A 20,395-nucleotide genomic window follows, 5' to 3' on the forward strand; every position below is an offset into this window, starting at 1 on the left:
ACCACAGGTCTTCCCCCAATCTTCTCTCCCTCTCCCTATCTCTCTCCTTCTCCTTTCTCTCTCCCTGCCTCTTTCTCCTCTCTCTTTCTCTCTCTCCTTTCTCATCTCCATTTTCTTCTCTCTCTCTCTCTCTCTCTCTCTCTCTCTCTCTCTCTCTCTCTCTCTCTCTCTTTCACCTCTCTCTCACTCGACCAACCATCACAGGGCATACCACACACATGCATGCACACCAACTGTGACAATTTAAACATAGCAATGAACCTCATATGTATCTCTTTGAAAACTTTAATACAGCAAGAAAGTCCATTCATATATGGGTGGTACAGGGAGATGCTGCGCAGACTGTGGCTCAAGACAGGAATCAACTATTTTTCCTTACCTCTGTATTTTTCAAAATGATATTGAACTAAACATTATTTAGGGAACCTATAGCACTACCCATTAATCTGTGGGACTCATGCTAACATGTTTAGGGTTGGAAACAGTAGACTAAGGAGAGGATGCCCCGTGGATTTCAATTCTTTGTATTTTCTTTGCTGTATCTTTTCCACTATCGCCTGCTGAATAGCATTTCTCCCATTACCTCTGATCAGAGTTTTCATAGCTGGACTTCATGAATACAGATTCTAACCATTTTCATTCAGGGTTATTCAGGTTTCATTCAGAACAACTGTTTTCATGATGAAAACAGCTCTAGAAATTCTGTTTGCTCTGAAAATGTTCCCCTCTGGAGGGTCACAACATACATCCAACAAAGTTGAAGGTTTCGCATATGAATAAGGCGGAAAGGAAAACTATTGAATACCTTCATGATTAAACAAAGCAAACATTTGCTTATAACAAGCCTCCTTGCACTATATTCCAGTCCAATCCATTGGGCTGGTCTCACAGCCAACTTATCCTAGGAATCCTGGCCTTTGGTGCTCTGCTGTTTCAGCTCACAGAAAGGGGTTAGACAGCGGGTTCCAAGCAGCAACCACATGCCTAGATTTTAGGCTCTGTGTGTCCAAGACAGTCACCACAAATCACATGTCACTATTTATATTAAAATTCAGTTCTTCAATCATACCAGCCATAAGTCAAATCACATGTGGATTGTCCCTGCCATATTGATTAGACCATATAAGAGCATCTCCATCATCACAGAATTTTCAGCTGAACAGCATTGCTACAAATCTTGTCTACTAAAGAAAAATTATTTTAGCCTTCATCTCATCTATGTCTACCACGAGACAGATTTTTCTGAAAGTAGGGATGGTGTTTTGTCACTTCTGGGTTCCTGCAGAGAAGGCCACTGAAAATTATAGAGGAGATAATGAAAATGAGCTCTCCTGCTTGTTCCCAGGGCAAATACCAACCCGGATCACATCACTCAAACACGATTCACCTCTCAAAATTTGCAGTTTTTACTTGGTTTCAAAAGGAATATCAAAGACAGAAATTGAAGTCAGTGGATATTCCACCCACTGTAGACAAGCACTCTGAAGGTTTTAGAGTATTTTTTTTTACTTAACAAATAGAAATATTGTTGTCAACTGAGGTATAACTTGCATGTCATTTTTATATGATGTACACTAAATATAATTGTCACTATAAGCAATATGTAGAACATTTCAACCAAGTTCCAATGTCCCTTCCTCTTCTCTGTGGCCAGACCTCTCCCATCTTCTTCCATCCTCTCTGGAGATCACTGTTCTGCATTCCATTCCTGCAGTTTTTATTTCTCAAGAATATTATAAAATGGGATTTATGATAGGTGGCTTTTCTGGTCTCTTATTTGGCACACAAATTTTTAGATTCATCCTTTTTCAAAAAAAAATTGGGGGACAACACAGTGTATTACCCCTAGCTCTCCTGGCTACTCCTGCTCTTTGCTCAGGAGAGAACCCTGGAAGTGCTGAGTAAATTTATGCAGTGCCCAGTATTGAAATGGGGTCAGCTACGTGCAAGATGAGATTATCTGTGTTATACATGTCGGTTCCATTTTGTGGCTGAGTAGTGTTCTGATCTGGGGGGGGGGTTCGCTTTTTTGGGTCACACCCAGCAATGCTCTAGGATTACTCCTAGCTCTGCACTCAGGAATTACTCCTGGTGGTGATTGGGGGACCATATGGAATGCTGGGTATTGAACCCAGTTGGCTGCATGCAAGACAAATGCCCTATCAGCTGTACTATCATTCTGGCCCCATAGTATTCTGTTTATGGATATATACACACTGCATTTATCCATTCTAGAGTTGATGGACTTTTTTGTGTTGTTCCTAACTGTTGGAGCTTAGAATAGAGCTGATAGAAAATTAATACATAGGTTTTTGTACATGAATATGTTTTCATTTATCTTGGGGAAATTCCTGGAAACTGTATTGTTAATCCTCTCAGAGAGCCCAGCAAGCCTGGTAAGATCACGTGACATATTCAATATGCCAAAAACAGTAACAACAAGTCTCACAGCTTGTTGTGAGATGTTACTGGTGCCCGCTCTAGAAAATCGATGAACAATGGGAGGACCGTGCTACAGTACTACAGTGTTGTTAATCATATAGTAAGTTTGTGTTTAATTTTGTGAGAAACTACCAAACTGACTTCCAAAGAGATCTTACTACTTTATATAAGTACTCCAGTCTCTACCAACACAGTGTATTTTCCCTTTAAAAAAATATTTTTAAATGGGTGGCACAGGTAGGGCACTTGCCTTGCACATGGCAAACCAGGGGTCAATCCCCGGCATCCCCTATGGTCCCCTGTGCACCAACAAGAGTAATTCCTGAGTGTAGATCCAGATGTAACCCCTAAGTACTGCCGAGTGTTCCCCACCCACAATTCCCCACCCTCCGCCAAAAGAAAAGGAAAAAATGTAATTGTGGGGACCAGAGCAATAATATAGTTGTTAGTGTGTGTGCCTTGCACAGAGCTGACCCAGGTTCTATCCCTGGCACCTCACTGCTAGGAGATATCCTTGAGTGCAGATCCAGGAGTAAACCCAAAGCACCGCTGGATGCTTCCCAGAACAACCCACCCCCTGTATTTTTAAGTTGAGCTACCCTACTAATATAGTATGTTTCATTTTCACTTCTTTGTAGTTTTCATAGTTATTTGATATCAGTATCTCTGTTGAGACTTTTTATTTAAATCTTTTTGCTGAAAATTTTTTTCATTTCCAAATTATCTTCTTTGTTTTACTTCTATTGGGTTGTAAGAATTCTTTTAATACTCTAAATACAAGTACTTACCAGAAAAAAAATGTTCTACAAATATTTCTTCCCACTTTTTACCAATCTAATTTTTTCACTCGTCTTAATTTTTGGTAACTTTTTTTGAAGAGCCAAAGATTTTTTTCATTATATTGAAAATCAAAGAGATAGTTCTAAGTACCTGCCAAATGCTAACCTTTGATCAACTCTGGAGCTACAATATTATCTAAGGACGGGAATGTAGCTAAGTGGCCAAGCACTTGTCTTTCAAATATCATGCCTTAGGTTCAATTCCCCACACTGTGAGAAGAAAAAAAGAGAAGAATGAGAAAGAAAAGAATATATAATTGCCTTCTTCATGCAAGAGTGTCTGTGCATACTCCCCATTTTCCTGTAATAAGTGCTTACAATTGAAGACAGGGGTGCAGGCATAGCCTTTTTTTAAAAATAAAGCTCTCTTCAGAAAGACTACAGCTTTCTTTACACAAAGATCTTGCCTTGTCCTTTTTGTTATGTCAATATATGAAAAAGAGCCTATCACCCTGTGGGCATAATGTATAAACACAGGGATCCAGAGTGGTGTAGTGGTAAGACACTCGCCTTGCACACAACTGACCTATTCAATCCCCAACATCATATGTGTTCCCCCAAGCCACACTAGGAGCAATCTCTGAGCACAGAGCCAGAAATAAGCCCTGAGGCACTCTGAAGTGTGCACCCCCCCCAAAAAAAGCAAACAAATATATGAGTTCATATTCACTTAATGGGTAAATAGAGTGAAAAGTAATTCCAGTAAGCTTCATTCTCTTCCCTTCCTCCTTGCCTTCACACATGAAGGAATACACTTTCTTTTTCATGCCTTCTTTTAAAAAAATTTATTTTTAAAAAATTAAGTGTTTTTCAAATCACTGTGAGATAGACCATCACACAGCTATTAGTGATTGGGTTTCAGTCATACAGTGTTCCAATACCCACCTTTCCACCATTGTACTTTTCCCAATGTCCCCAGTTACACAGAAAGCTTGTTGGGGACCCAGATTTCCAGACAGGGAGGTGACAAGCCCTGCTGCTGCTCAGTAATGCCCTGAAGGGGCCCCACCCCCAGCCTGTATAAAGCAGGTGGGTGCGGTGGGGCAGCCACAGCTGACACTGGCACAGAGCACTGAGCACCGGCACTGACGCACGTACGCTATGGCAAAGGAAGTGCAAGCTCCGCTCTCCCCACTAAAGGGGGGCCATCCTCCTGCAGGTAGGCTGCCCACCCACCTTCTGTCCTGCAGATCGAGGCCTCCCTCAGCTGCTGCTGTGCCCCTCTTTCCACCTGTGGGAGGCCCCTGTCCCCCCACCGGAACACAGGTTCTTGCCCACCAATGATTCCTTTCATTTCATGCCACTCGATTTCTTCCCAGGGCATTTATCCTTCTGGGCTTGTTTGTGTGCAAACCACCTGGGGGTTGTTGAGGCCCCAGTCAACTGACAGTCTAATTATATCTGCAAGTACAGATATGCAGGGCTGGTAGAAAGAGATCAGCAGGGAAGTAGGGCTTTTCCTCCAGGGCTCTAGGTGAACAGCAGCACATCCACACCTGGAAGGAATTTACTGTCATGGAAATGTTCCTTTTTGGAGATTCCAGCTCTCAGACTCAGTTGTATCCCGGATGCCTGTCTATCATCTGACTGTCCTGCAGCAACCTGGCTTCTACAAGTGGTTGCAGCCCCATTTTTTCCGCTCTCCCAAGGCTTTAGGCTTGAGCAGTGTAATTATCAGGAATGCTGTGACCATGACAGCAGAAACCCTTTTTTATAAGAAGGGCCATGCCCCAGGGTCACCCCTTTCAGTGCTGGCGTGAGGGCAGGCAGTGATGGGTGAGGGCAGGCAGTGCTGGGAATCAACTCAAGTAGATTGAACAAGCCAGGCCTGGGCTGTACTAGAGCTGTGGGAAGTACTTTGGATTAGAAGCCAAATACTGCAAGGTACTGACTGGAGAAGGAGCTTCCAAGGTGTTTTGTAAAACATACACAGTTCTCTACCTTTTTTTGACATAGGCTATTTATATTAACTCTCTGGGATATGGAAATTAATTTTATCATACTTAACCATATGTTCCTATGGATTGGCTAAGGTGTGTGGTGTTTATAGCCAGTGTTATGTTTTATGAATTGCTTGCCTTCTTTTTCCCTGCTCAGTGGAAGAGCACCTGCCTTGCACATTTGAGGTCCTGGGCTTCATCTCATACAACACACACACACACACACACACACACACACACACACACATCTCAAAGCTTAACTGTCTTATGCTTGTTTCTTTGTGTGTTTGGGGACTAAACCTGGTGATACTCAGGGGCTACTTTCAGCATCGTGCTCAGGGGACCATGCAGTCCTGGAAATCAAAGCTGGGGTTCCAGCATGCAAAGCATGTGTTCTAGACCTTTGAGATATCTTCCTGGCCTTGTTATGTTTTTAATGTACAAAACTTTTTTATTGATCTAATTCCTTGGCACATTTGAGACAAGATTGTTTCAACCATCTAAGTAGTGAAAGAACATAGCAACAATAACCTTTGCAAAGCACCAAAAACAGGTCCATAGTATTCCCTGACTTTCTGGTGAGATGAGCATCAGAATGTTCGCAAGTTTTTCTGTTTGCATTTCTAGGTACCAGGCCCTGGTCTCCTATGATAGATGCTAGCCATTTTATATTTGTGAGTGTACTGAGTAATATTTAACATCATTTATACTTAAAGTTAATGATGCTTTAGAATGGTCAGGAACCTAATATGCAAATTGTTGGAAGAGAAAATGATTACACAGACAAAGAAAAAGAAATGCCATTCTCTTCTTATCACATCTACCTTAGTTCTTCATAAAACATCAAGCTAGATATAGCTTTCTAAAACCAGATTTGGTCTGCTAAATTGCACTGATGCACAAAGAACACAGAGAGAAACTTAACCAAACGAAAGTTTGAATGAAACCAGGAACTTTCTGTCCCCACCACTAATGATTGCTAATTACTCTGTGTACATTGCACACCATGACTCCATCAAGCATGTCAAGATGCCTCTGGCATGACAATTAATTATTATGAACTGTGACACTACAGATAAGAGGTTTGGGATAATTAGGATGGAGATGAAGGCAGACTTTTGCCTCCCCACTGAGAGCCAAGGAACAAAGAAGCCTCATTTTTCAGCTTGTCTACATATTTTAAGTCAGAACTAGTTTACAAGGGGGCAACATTTTATTTATGGAACAAAACTAATTTGTTGCCAGAATTCCATTCTGTGCTTGCCTGCATTTTATGAGCAGCATGGAGACCCCTGAAGGTAGGAAGCAGACATGTTATGGTAGAAAGGGTCTGAAGAGGCCTTTGGACTATGCCAAATCTGGATTTAAACACTGTCTTCATTTCATGTCTCCAAGTCTCTGTTTTCTTACAATGAACATAGGGGTTAAAAATAACAAGCATCTTACAATGTTACTGAGACGACTGCAGGAGATTACCTATGTAAAGAACTGCCTATATGAATCTGAAAATGTAGAACGATTAAAACATGCAGCTTTCAGTTGCAGTGAAATCTTCCTCTCTTTTTGCAAGGCATCATGATGTTTGGGCATCACTGCTTGAGGCCTCATTGTAGCGTCAGAACAGGGGAAAACTGCAGTGAAGAGACTCCTGCCTCCCACTGCAGTTAAAAATGAAACCACTCAGAAGAAGGCAGCCAGCTGTGACTTGCCCACCCACGTGAAGAGTGCTTAGCGGGTTTTCTTTTATGTGTATTAATATAATAAATTGCACCGCGGTTAGCCCTGGTTATAAATCTTTGCTGTGCAATGAAACTCCATTAGACATGTGGCATGGTTAAGCTTAGCTTTGGATTTTCTGCCTTTTTTTTCATTGGCTTCACTCTCAGTTTTAAAAGCACCCCCTTTCCATGAGCAGCCAAAAATAAATGTGTTTATAGAAGGTGACCTGAGGAAGGCTAGTACCTAAATGAAACCAGGCTCTGTATTTTGTCCTTTTCTTTGTACTCTGTCGTGTGGTTGGAGTCAAATGAATCACAGTTATCAGAGAGGTCAGTACTGAATCCTTCAGTGAGCATCAGTTTTTCTATTCACTAAGGAAAAGAGAAAAATAAGGGGTGTGTGTGTGTGTAGTGTGTGTGTGTGTTTGGGGGGGCAAGGTGTACCCCCAAGTGAAATTAAAGCAGAAAATAGAAAATCATAGTTGCATAAGAACTGAAATCATTTATTAAATAAACAGACAAAACCCCAAAGAATTTATTCTGAACTCCAGTCACCCCAGTTAGCATGTGGAGGTGGGAGAGGAATAAATGTATAAGAAAGGTTTCAAGATCCCACCCCCACCCCAGTACACACATACATGGCAGGGGCCAAAATTTGAGGGGAGAAGAGCCAACACAGCTTCTAGACTTCCAGCCCTGCAGACTGCTAGTGGCCACTCATGCAGTTTCAGAGGAGCGAGCCAAAGTCAGCAAGGGTGAGGGACTTTCCCAAAGCCATACCACCAATGGCTGGCATGCAGAGATTTGAATAGAAAACAGGCCCGTGCCAAATCAGTCTCACTCTAAAGCCCTCTGCCCTTGCTCTACAACCTTTTCCTCACAAGGGTCCTAAGGTGTCCTGACTGGCAGGTGAAAAATAGCAGAAGAATTAAATATAGATGCAAAGTAAGCATGTTTGCAAACATTCATGCTTCTAATGAGAAAGTTCAAATGAACCTCTAAGATACAAGGCAAAGTTCATATAAATCTTTATGTTGATCAGCTTTTTCACATACATTCTTGGCTGATTAATGAAGGAAACATACCTATTTTTTTACACACATAACTTTTTTAAGAATTATTATTAAAAATCTTTATCTTTACTATTTTACTTTATATCTATAAAACAATTATTATACTGATTTATAGGTAATTATTTTATTCTCCCTGTGACAAAATATGTGTTCATTGTCTTAGTAAGTACACATTTTTAAAAATTTTATTTTATTATTTGTGAGTTTTTGTGGGGGACGGCACACCACACATTCCTGGTTTACTCCCAGCATGGTACTTGTGGGACCATGTGGTGCCAGAAATCAAACCCAAAGTTTTATATTTGGAAGACATGTGAGCTACCACTGAGTCGCATCAACTGCCCTGTTTGGGTTTGTTTTAATTAAAATTGAGGTAATGTGTTTGTAATAGTGTTAATGTCTGTGGTTTTAGTGAACAAAGCTACTGCACCTTAATCATGACTAGCATGGCCAAGGCCCTCCACCAGTGTCTTGTGTCACCTCTAGTCTACCTTGTCCCCAAACCCATCCTCCCACCATTTGGTAACCTCAGTTTTATGGTCAAAGCCCATGGGTTTTCACCTTTAAATATTATCTATTCTTTGATTTCATTTCTTTATGTAGGACATACAAGTGTAATCTTAGATATTTGTTCTTCTCCAGTTCACATATTTCACGTAACATCACACCCTCTAGCTCTATCCATGTAGAAGGAAAAAAGCAAGATTTCCTCTTTTTTTGAGTGTCAAGTAATGAAGTCTTACTTCATTGTGTATATATACCCGAATTTCTATAACCGCTCACCAATCATTTGACATTGACTTATTTGTTGACTATGTTAATAGTAATAAATATTGACTGTGTGAATAACGAGATCATTAACAAAGATATGTGTTTTTTGAAGTTAATTGTTTTGTATTCTTGGGATAGATGCCAAAGAATAGAATCAATGTGTCATATATGTTAGTTTTATTTTCAGTTTTTTTGTGAGATCTCAGTATTGTTTTTCCATCAGTCTACTTTCTCACCAACAGTGAACGAGGCTCCCTATTTCACTCTGCCCCATTGACATGTTCTTTTTAGTTTTTTTGGCATGTAACATTTTCACTGGTGTGAGATGATATCTCATTGTTGTTTTGATTTGTGTTTCCCCACTAATAAGTGATGATGAACTCTTTTTTCATATGCTGGTTGACCATCTATATAGCTTTTTCAAGTTAGTATCTGTTAATTTCCTCTCCACATTTTTAATGGGATTTTGGCTGAACTTTGTGAGTGCTTCACTTGTCTTGGAAATCAGCCTTTTGTTAGATGTGTGATATGCAAATATTTTTTCCCGCCCCATACATGTCTTTGTATTTTATCCTGAGGGGGTTTTTTTTGTATTTTTTCTTTTTAATTTTTTATTTTCTTTTTTTAATGTAGGAGTATTGCTATTTATTCAGCCACTGATTAGGCTGATTGAATTTTGCATGAACTCCACCTTACTTTTTTCCCCATTTTTTATAATTTTATTTATTGAATCACCATGAGAGCAGTTATAAAGCTTTCGGGTCCAAGTTTCGGTCATACAATGAAACACCGATACCTTCACCAGTGCCCATTCTCCACCACCAAAAACCTCAGTATACCCCCATCCCACACCCTCCCCCTACCTGTGGGGCAGATGATTTCCAAATCACTCTCTCTATACTTTGATCACATTCAACATTTTGACACCACACCCACCATTATTATTTGGGATTTTACCCCAACATTTAGATCTGCCGAAAAGGCAACAGTAGACAATTTGTTTTCTATTGCTGGTCATGAATAATATATGATGCTGCATGGTTGCATTATTGGCTGTGCTGTTTTGAAATTCCAAAATTTTAACAATTAATTCTGGAGAGATTTCCTGCCAAAACTTGCTAGGTTCCGAGATCTGTTTCTGAGATCTGGGATCATGGCCATTAAGCACCTTTATCAGGAGCCAGAGAGGCCATTCGTGGGTGGTGACTCCTGGTCTCGTTGGGGTGGGGAGGAAAGGGCCGGCTCCACCCCCATCCCATGAGGCCCTGTGTGTCTCATCACTGCAGGCCCAAACCTGACTGTCCAATGGTCTCTGGCAGATGGCAGCCACTGAGCCGCCAAGGGGGAGCAGGCCAATGCACAAAACCTATTCCCACCTGGGGTGGCCCAGAGCCGGTAACCTACTGCGTGGCCCACACGCATTTCTGCCAAAAGCCGTTGGGTTTCGAGATTTGTTTCTGAGACTCTGGGATCATGGCCGTTAAGCGGTTCAATCAGGAACCAGAGAAGCCATGCCTCCAATTATATAGCTGAACCCGAGGTGGTTTGTGGGTGTGTCTTCCACATACCTAACTTTTGGCTATTTACTTTCTTGATAAACTTTGCCCGCCCCAAGGTTTTGGGGTCTGGTCAAAGGAACAGCAGCAATTTGGGGGAATATAGAAGTCTGAAGGCACCATGAGGCTGCTGATGCACTCGCCTCACAAGTACAGATTGACCTGCTGGAGGCACCGTACCCCCAATCCTGAGTTTCTTTTACTGTAAAAAAAACTTTTCAGTTTGATGTAGTCCCATTTCAGGCTTGTCTTTCTTGGCTAATTTCTACCCCAGACTGTTAATAATGTCTGGAAAATCTGAACCTGAATATTTGCAGATAACATTTTAAACTCAAGGGGCTACATTAAAACTTTTTTAAAGTATAGAAGTGACCATAAAAATATAACTATAACTCATTGATTGGAATACAAAATTTCACCACATAAATTTGAATTTTCTAATGAAACTAACCAAAAGAGTATTTATTTCTATTTCTTTTTTATTTTGCTCATGGAAAGGAACCACACTCCTACCATTTGTATTTCTACTGAAAGACCACTAAAGTGTTAAGTGTTAAGTCAATTCATACTTCATTTTATTGCCCAATTCCAATTGGCCCTTCTACAAAGTTTCAAAAGGCAATATATTGACAAACACAGAATTACGCCAGGATTGTTAATTTAATGAACTAATTTAGATACAGTGAAACATTGAAGTCAGATGTATCTGGGACGATCCAAATGGGTCAAAAGCCCATGCACTGACTTCTGTAAATGCTCATTTACAGAGTTTTGTCTAGGGCTGGAGCCATAGCACAGCGGGTAGGGCATTTGCCTTGCACGTGGCCAACCCGGTCATCCCAGATTCAATTCCGCCCCTCTCAGAGAGCCCGGCAAGCTACCGGGAGAGGATCTCGCCTGCACGGCAAAGCCTGGCATGCTTCCCGTGACATATTTGGTATGCCAAACACAGTAACAACAAGTCTCACAATGGAGATGTTACTGCGCCCGCTAGAGCAAATCGATGAAAAACGGGAGGATAGTGCCACAGTGCTACGGTGTCTATATCTAGGGAGAGCTGTGTGACCAGAGTTGCCTACAGAAAATTGAAAGTGATCCTCCTGAAAACTAATTTCATTTAGTTCGGTCACTCAGACTGGTGAGAATCTTAATCTATATCCCAGTGTGTGCATCTACAGTAGATGATATTATGTTCTGCTTCTGTACCACAACAAATGTGGAGTAAGAACTGTGTTCTGAAAATACTAGGTGTAGTTTAGATCTGGATCCTAAGTTTCAGAGTCCACAGTTCTGAAACAAAGAGAAATCACAGGTTCCTGGATGGAAGTAGGAATTTTCTCAGATTTTTCTTTCTTCCTTTTTTTTAAAAAAAGGAAGTTTTTTCTTGTTTTATGGAAATATTTTAACTTCCCTCTAATATCTCTGTTTTTTTGAATAATAAAGAACTGCCATGCTTGCATTCTTTTAAATTTTCCTTGTACACTTATATCTTGACTACCCTGAATTCTTCTATTTTTATTGCTGATATTACACTGTTGGGAGTCAAAATTGTCACAGTGTCAGGGGTCACACTTTGGCCCCAAGAATTGCACTTGGCAGTATGTGACAGTGCTAGGAATCAAACTCCTTGTCTCATGCCTGCGAGGTAAGTGTTCTACCACTGAGCCCTGTCCCAAGTGCTGTGTATTCTTTCTTTACTTGGGACACCTAAGAGAATCAACAACCATTACAGACAAAAGCATATTCACCAACCTGTTAGGCTTTTTTGTTTTAGGGTCATACCTAGTGATGCACAAGAGTGATTCCTGGCTTACACCTGGCAGTGCTCAGGGGACCAGATGGGGATGTTGAGTATTGAACAGGGAAGCACCTTGCCACACTGTACTATCTCTCCAGGCCCATAATATGTTAGAATTACAAGGGAAAATTAGACTCTGCTGATAATAATAACATACTCAATAAAAATAAAATGCTTAGGGAGTAATTCTAAGAATATATGTGTAAGATAATATATGACCGAATTACTGAGGAGCCCAAAAGAAAATGTAAATATCATAAATAATTTTCCCCTTTGAAAATATCCATACTTTTAAAGGGACAGTATGAAAATTTTAAAAAACACTAACAAATATATAGAAAAAAACAGGGGATTAGACAATATCAAATATTGACAAATCCTTGGACTTTGACTACAAAACTGGGTTACCAAGCAGTGGAAGAGGCAGTTTTAATAAAGGAAAAGGTGGACTGGAAGTGATGTCAGAACAATGTGGAGGGTCTGGGGCACTTTGTTAGTGATGAAAGTACAATAAATTTTTATATAAACATTAACTTTATTATAAGTCAGGGCCACAGCTGTAGACTCAGCTGCAAAGTACATATAAGGAGACTGGATTTGATTCCCAGCACCACAAAATAATCCACAAAATCTCACTATGTAACCATATTACCTAAACTATAACTTTAAAACATACCAACAGCATTTTTTGTAGGGGATTGACATGTTGAATCTAATGTTCACATGAGAACTTAAATAAAATAGCTAGTAAAAATCTAAAAAAAAAATTATGACAGTGATTATATCAGCAACACATATACAAAAATTGGAAAGATACAGAGAAGATTAGTGTGACCCCTGCACAAGGTTGACATGTAAATTTGTGGTTTTTTGTATTTTTAAAAATAAAAGAACTGTAACAAAGGAGAATTAATTCTGTCAGATATTGAAGATAATTCTATAATAATTAGAGCTGTAGTGACTTATTAGTAGGCAGTAACTAATGGTATTGAAGTCTAAAGTAGCCATCTGTATATGAAAGCATTGAATACAATGAAAACGGTGTTTAAAATTAATAGAGAAGATGGATTTCTAATATTATCAAGATCATCTCAAAGTATATACATGGTTCCACAAGACTTAACACAAAATGAATGTAAATGGAATCATGAACTTAAATAAATAAATGATTACTGTATCACTGTCATCCTGCTGTTCATCAATTGCCTCAAGCAGGCCCCAGTAACGTCTCCTTCGTCCTAGCCCTGAGATTTTAAAAATGCCACATTTGAGGGTCTTTCAGGATCAGGAGAATGAGACCCACACCTGGTTTCCTCGGCCGGTTCCTTCATGTGTGAGGCTCTTCCGAACTTGGAGAGTGGTCTTAAGCATGACTGTGTCTGGAACCGGAGGTCTTCAGCTGCAGGGACTCTGTTGGGGGTGGGAAGGGAAACTCAACACACCCTCCTCCAAGAGGCCCCGGTGAGGACAGCCAGGTGTGGAGGCAGGAGACTCTGCATTGTTCTCTTCCGGGAGCAGGGTTTTATAGTCTCTGGGTCTTGGTTGTTGATGGTATTACACAGCGCTGGGGGCAGTTTGTGGGTGTAATGCCTACATACTGGAAGATGGGGGATCATAAATGATCAATGACTGACTATAAACGGCGAGACCATTAAAGTTCTGCAATAGAAAAACAATGGAATAATGTTTATAAAACGTCATTGTGAGGATACAAATGCCATGTAGATTGACAAATAGCAGCAAATATTTGCCAAACAAAAACACCAACAACTAGGCAGTATCTGGTAAAATATCTTACACTCACAACGCATTTCAAGAGTGCCTGTACATGAATACGGAAAAGAAAGGACAAAGAAAGCAACCCAGTAGAAAAAAATGAACAACTTGGTAAGACTGTGCAAAGAAAACCTGTAAAGTGTCTTCTGAAACACTGAAATAAAAATCTTTATATAAAGTACTATACTGTAGCACTGTCCTCCTGTTGTTCATCTATTTGTGAGTGGGCACCAGTAACGTCTCCATTGTGAGACTTGTTACTGTTTTTGGCATATTGAATATGCCACGGGGAGCTTGCCAGGCTCTGCAGTGCAGGCAGGATACTCTCAGTAGTTTGCCGGGATCTCCAAGAGGGATGGAGGAATTGAACCCGGGTTGGCCGCATGCAAGGCAAATGCCCTACCTCCTGTGCTATCGGTCCAGCCCATATAAAGTACAAGCAACATAAATGACAACAATAGCATGCCTTTTTCCTCCCACTCTGTTCAGTTTTAAAACTTCAAAAAAATTAAGTTCTCCAACATTCCTTACTTCAGGACCAGGGGCAATAAGGAATCGTCATTTCTGGTGAGATCATACATTGGTACAATCTTTGTCAAGGGCACTGTGATGGCATCTAATAAAATTTTAACTGTGCATAGTCTTAAAAACTAACAAGATCACTTTTAGGAATTTACACTACAGGTATACAGGCACTTGTGCAAAATTATTAATATAAATTATATTTATTGCTGTCTTGTTTATGAAGCAATAGATAGATTAGAAATGTCAGAAAAGGTCAACATTTGGGGACTGGAGTAATAGTACAGTGGGTAGGGTGCTTGCCTTGCATGTGGCTGACTGGAGTTCAATGCCTAGCACCCCATATGGTCCCCTTAGCCCATCAGGAGTGATTCCTAAATGCAGAGTCCTAGACAAGTTCTGAATGCTGCCAAGTATGGTCCCAAAACAAAACAAAAAACAGAAAAGAAATGGCTAAGACTTTGGAGTTGGTTCAGTAACACAGAATGTCTCTATAATACATTTTTTAAAAGCGCTGTTAAAAACACTTTTTTTTTTAGCTTTTTAGGTCATACCCAGTGATGCTCAGGGATTAGTCTTGGCTTTGCACTCGGGAATCACTCACGGCAGTGCTCAGGGGACCATAGGATATGCTGGGAATCAAACCCAGGTCAGCCACGTGCAAGGCAAATGCCCTACCTGCTGTGCTATCGCTCTAGCCCATGTTAAAAACACTTTTAAATAGACATGGAACTTAATCCAAAATATATGACTAAGTAAAAAATATAAAGTAATGAGATGCAGAACAGTGCACATCTTAGCTGCCATTAAAGTGACGTGTGTGTATTTATAGAATAGTTACAAACTACACATAAAAATCTTGTAACTATAGAAATTAGCATATCTATAGAAATACACCAACAGTATCTATGGTAAACAATGTTTGAGATTGCAGACTTTTCTATGCTTCTGGAATTATATGATTCATACATGCATTACATCAGCATTCTTCAACTACCGGTCCATGGACTGGTGCAGGTCTGCAGGTTTAGAAAGGTAAAGAGACGCTCATTTCTGCCTGGATCTAACTGTTGGTCTGTTAACTTTCATACAGTATGAAAAGTGCTGCTCTGCAGGTATGAAAAGATTGAAGCGGGGCTGGAGTGATAGCACAGTGGGTAGGGCGTTTGCTTTGCACGCGGCCGACCCAGGTTCTATTCCCAGCATCCCATATGGTCCCTTGAGCACCTCCAGGGGTAATTCCTGAGTGCATAAACCAGGAGTAATCCTGTGCATCGCTGGGTGTGACCCAACTGGGATCCATGGTGGTGGGAAATGGGCACTGGTGGAGGGACGGGTATTTGATCATTGTATAATTGAAACCCAAGCACAAAATTTGTAAGTCTACAACTGTACCTCATGGTGTCTCACTAATAAAAATTTTAAAAAAAGAAAGAAAAGAAAAAAAAAAGAAAAGATTGAAGAATGCTGCATTACATAATCAAAACAAAATTTAAAAAATAATGATGAAGTCATTTACAAGGACTTTGAGAACTAGATTTCCCTTATTTTTCACTTTATTGCTAGCTTTAGAAAATTGCAAATTTGACATTTCCATTTAAAATATTAAACAGTTCACACAAATCAATGTCCATTTAGTTCTTTTTTATTTTATTTTTTCAGATTTTAGTGTGTAGATTTCCTAGGAACAGGGGAAAAATGGTATTTTCTTTGACTTACAGTTTGAAATGGGTTGTTCCTTTTCAAAAGTTGATTTCATCTGACATTGTTAAACACTTGAAATGCTGGTAGGTCATCTGTACCCTAATTAATACTAATTGATCTCTTGAATGACAAGATTATTAATTAGTTTAATTACTCATCAAAAAATCAGAACATTGGAGGTTTGGGGTCTGGGCTAGAGGGTGGGTATTGAGTGGAACAGAAGCTCCTCTTGAATTCAGTGTCTTTTATCTCTGTATGTTCTGATACTGGGTTCATAACTCTGAATCTGGTTTTAGGAATCTTTAGTTGAAAAAAATGCATGCTTGCACAAATTTAATCTGTGTGAAAATAGGAGGGTCACACTGTAACTGCTGGATGCTATCATGAAGAATGTAATTGTTTTGATAACAAGAAAAAAATGGCTTTTAGTGAACCGCCTGAGGAAATATGTTTGTGTTCTCTGCAAGTGGAAGATGTAACCTTCTACTCTTTGTTAAGCCTCATTTACCCCTCTCAAAAACAATAAGCAGCCCTCGGCCTTTTTTTTTCTTTTGCACCTGACTCACCCACCACATACAATCTTTCCCCCACCCCAAACAATTTTTTTCTTCTATTTTATTTTATGGTAACTTCTTTCAATTTGGTGTTAAGGGAAAACTCCTCACTTGGTGCTCAGGGGTAACTCCAGAGCTTCACAGAGGCAATGTGTTACTGGGCATCAATCAAATCAGAACTGCTTGTGTGCAATGCATGCACTTGACCTGTTGATCTATCTATTCACTCGAGTGATTTTTGTAGTGTCGTTTTAGATAAAAACTCGGGTTTTTGACAGATTCAAATTTTAGCAAATTCTTGGCTCTGGATTACATGACTGAGATGACCAAGTGAGGATGTGTTTGGTGGTGGGCAGGAGGAAATGAAGAGATCAACTGGAAGTGACATAAAGACATTGGTAGAAGGTCTTGGCTTCTCTGTGGAAGGGAGTGGGGTGACACATGAAGCCGTAAGTAATTTTAATGTTATTGTAACTATATTACCTAAATTATAATCATTAATACTTTTTAATTTTAAAAACAAAGTTCAAATGTTTCTTTGAAATCAAAATTTTTGCTTTGGGCAGGCTGGGAGAGAGTGATGGAAGGGAAACTGGGGACACTGTGCTGGGAAATGTATCCTGGTGGAGGGATGGATGTTGGAACACTGTATGACTAAAAGCTAATCATGAACAGTATTGTAAGGGTCTCACAGTGATTCAAAAAAAAAAAGAAAAAATTATGTTTTGAATAGCAAGTTTTCTCTAAAGTGCCTTATCAATAATGCTTATGCTGATGCTTATTTGTTTATAGTAAAAGCTGGAGGAATGAGAATTTCCAAAAAACAAGAAATTGGCATCTTGGAGAAACAAAGCAAAAAGCCTGGCTTAGAGAAAACGAGGTAGGTACTGCTTCCTTTCTTCTCTTTTAGTACCTTAAGTTCATAGTGACTCTACTTCCAGAAGTCCAAAGCATCTCTGTGTTTTAGGACAAATCAAGGCTCCCTATACATCTGTTCAGATTACTTTTTAAACTTTCTTCCCAGTTTCTGAAGAGGATTTTTTAAAAAATTTTTATTAGTGAAACACCATGAGGTACAGTTGTAGACTTACAAATTTTTGTGCTTGGGTTTCAGTTATATAATGATCGAGGATATTTTTTGAAGATACTTTCTCCATTTAAAATACTCAGGGCTGGAGCAATAGCACAATGGATAGGGCATTTGCCTTGCACACGACCGACCCGGGTTCAATTCCCAGCATCCCATACGGTCCTCCGAGCACTTTCAGGAGTAATTCCTGAGTGCATGATCCAGGAATAACCCCTGTGCATCGCCTGGTGTGATTCAAAAAGGAAAAAAACTGTACTTAGTTCAGGGAGATGGCTCAAAGGACTGTAGCATACATGCTTTATGTGTGGAAGCCCCAGGTTCCGTTTCTCATATCATTTGATATCTTGGAAGGGGGAGGGGAAATGGAGAGGGAGAGAAATGAACAAACCTATTTTTCTCTGTAGTTGTTCTTACTGGAAAATAATAATCACATAATGAACTCAAAGACCTAAAAAAGTCCCTGAGGGGTGTGTTTGCCGGGGGTGGGGATTGTCTATTTGCCTTTTGATATTGCATCAAAGACAGAGCAGAAACTCAGTGTATATGAACTTTTTTTTTTAATGCAAGCTGGTCCATTTTGCGAGCATGAAGCCTGTTCTCTTACTAGAAACTGACAGAGGGATCCACCCTTTCTGTTCTGGTGCTGGTTCCCAGGCCTGCACCAAAATCACCTGGAAGTTACTTCTGATTGACAACAGCCAGAGGGCAAGTCACTCATTTCTCTCCCAAGATGAGACCATACTGTTCAATCTAATATGAATGAAACAGCACAGGAGTCACCTCCTGACTAAGAATGCAGTGCAGTTGGAGACCCTGGCACTGAAGCTTCATTAGCTTTGCCACAAACTCACCCTACGCTGTTCTCAGCTGTTGTACAAGTGAGTACACCTGGGATAGGAGTTCCCAGTTTTCATGGACAAATATCTCTGCTTGTGTGTTCTTGGAGAATAGCTTTTAAAAATATATCATAGAAAATAAATTTCTAAACACATCAACATGTCCATTTCTTAATGACTTCCACTCAACAACATAAAGTACCCAGAAAAAATGAATACAATATGCAGAATACAGAATCTCCTTTAAGAAATTGCACTGCAGGCTCAGCTCTGATGGAGATCTCATTTTGTGTACATCTGGCTGCTTCTTCTCAGGCCTACAAAACAGGTAAGCCTGTGAAGAAGTAGCCAGATGTACACAAAAAGTACAAGATGAGGAGTGGGGGCATGATTAAAAAGTGGAAAGTATGTACTGTGTGACTCATTTTATAATTTACAAGAGCAACCCAAGCTGAGCTATGGGGTTGTAAATCAAGTTAGTGGTTGTCCTTAAGAAACCAGTGGTTTTCACATGCTAGGGGAAAAGGGAGCTCAGATAGAGAAGGGAACACCAAATAAAGGTGTTGGGAAGATCCTCCCAGGATGGGAGAAGCATGCTGAAAGTAGACTATAGATCAAACATGATTGTCACCTATTGCCTCTTTTGCAAACCACAACACCCAATAAGAGGGAGAGAACAAAAGGGAATGCCCTGCCACAGAGGCAGGGTGGGATGGGGGAAATGGGGGATGGGAGGGATACTGGGATCCGTGGTGGTGGGAAATGGGCACTGGTGGAGGGATGGGTATAATTGAAACCCAAGCACAAAAATTTGTAAGTCTGCAACTGTACTTCATGATGTCTCACTAATAAAAATTTTTTAAAAATTAATAAATAAAATGTTTTCTTTTAACCTCAAAAAAATAAATAAAACTTTAACTGCAAAAAAAAGAAAGAAACAGGTGGTTTGACTAGTATTTGAAGTTGGTCACTATTCATTGACTGTGTGCACTTTGCCATATGAATAGTATGATTGAATGAAATATAGTGGAGCGATAGCACAGCGGTAGGGTGTTTGCCTTGCACGCAGCCAACATGGCCAACCCGAGTTCGATTCCTCCGCCCCTCTTGGAGAGCCCGGCAAGCTACCGAGAGTATCTCGCCTGCACGGCAGAGCCTAGCAAGCTACCCATGACGTATTCGATATGCCAAACACAGTAACAACAAAGTCTCCAATGGAGACGTTACTGGGCCCGCTCGAGCAAATCGACGAACAACGGGAGGACCTTTACTTTTACTTTACTTTACCAATAATTTGGTCTACAAAGCATGGGCACAGAGGCAGGATTTCTCCTTCTAGATGTCACCATAGTGACAGCTTAAATGCCAAGTAGTTGGTCCACCGTATGAATCCTTGGGCCAATGTAGTGGGAAAATTTTCATATCCTACACGTTTGTGTTTTCACAGTGCTATTGCAAATGTTGCCAAAATACAGTCAATGGATGCCTTCAGTGACACCCTGGAGAAGGTGAGTCATGAATAGGACCCATCATGTGATGCTCTATGGTGGTGGTTTCCCAATAGGTCTGAGAGTGCATATGCATGTGTTTGCACTCAAGCAAGCTCTCACTCTAAGGAACAGAAAGGCAATGTTGGTGAAAAAAGCTGTTGTTTTTCTATTTTATAAATCATTTTAGAAAACAAGAGAGAAAATGAAACAAGAACCATGAACTCCATATTGGCAAACTTTGTCATCTCAAATACTCCTCAGAAGCATTGGTGTGTTTTTATTAAAA

The 20,395-nt window shown here is 40.1% G+C and overlaps 1 protein-coding gene and 1 non-coding gene across 2 annotated transcripts in view; both read left to right on the plus strand.

Moving 5' to 3' along the window:
* Positions 1 to 4,334: 4,334 nt before the first annotated feature.
* Positions 4,335 to 20,395, plus strand: part of DAPL1 (death associated protein like 1) — a 30,042-nt gene continuing 13,981 nt past the window's right edge. The window contains exons 1-3 of the mRNA XM_056110416.1: positions 4,335 to 4,440; positions 17,486 to 17,573; positions 20,067 to 20,127. Of these exons, the coding sequence (XP_055966391.1) occupies positions 4,383 to 4,440; positions 17,486 to 17,573; positions 20,067 to 20,127 (207 nt within the window). The 5' untranslated portion in view covers positions 4,335 to 4,382. The remainder of the gene's footprint in view (positions 4,441 to 17,485; positions 17,574 to 20,066; positions 20,128 to 20,395) is intronic.
* LOC130019892 (U6 spliceosomal RNA) lies at positions 12,913 to 13,017 on the plus strand. Its single transcript, XR_008791943.1, has one exon. It is a non-coding gene; the product is annotated as a U6 spliceosomal RNA (small nuclear RNA).

This window comes from Sorex fumeus, unplaced genomic scaffold (assembly GCF_029834395.1).
Source record: "Sorex fumeus unplaced genomic scaffold, SorFum_2.1 ptg000009l, whole genome shotgun sequence".
Classification (NCBI taxonomy): Eukaryota; Metazoa; Chordata; class Mammalia; order Eulipotyphla; family Soricidae; genus Sorex; species Sorex fumeus.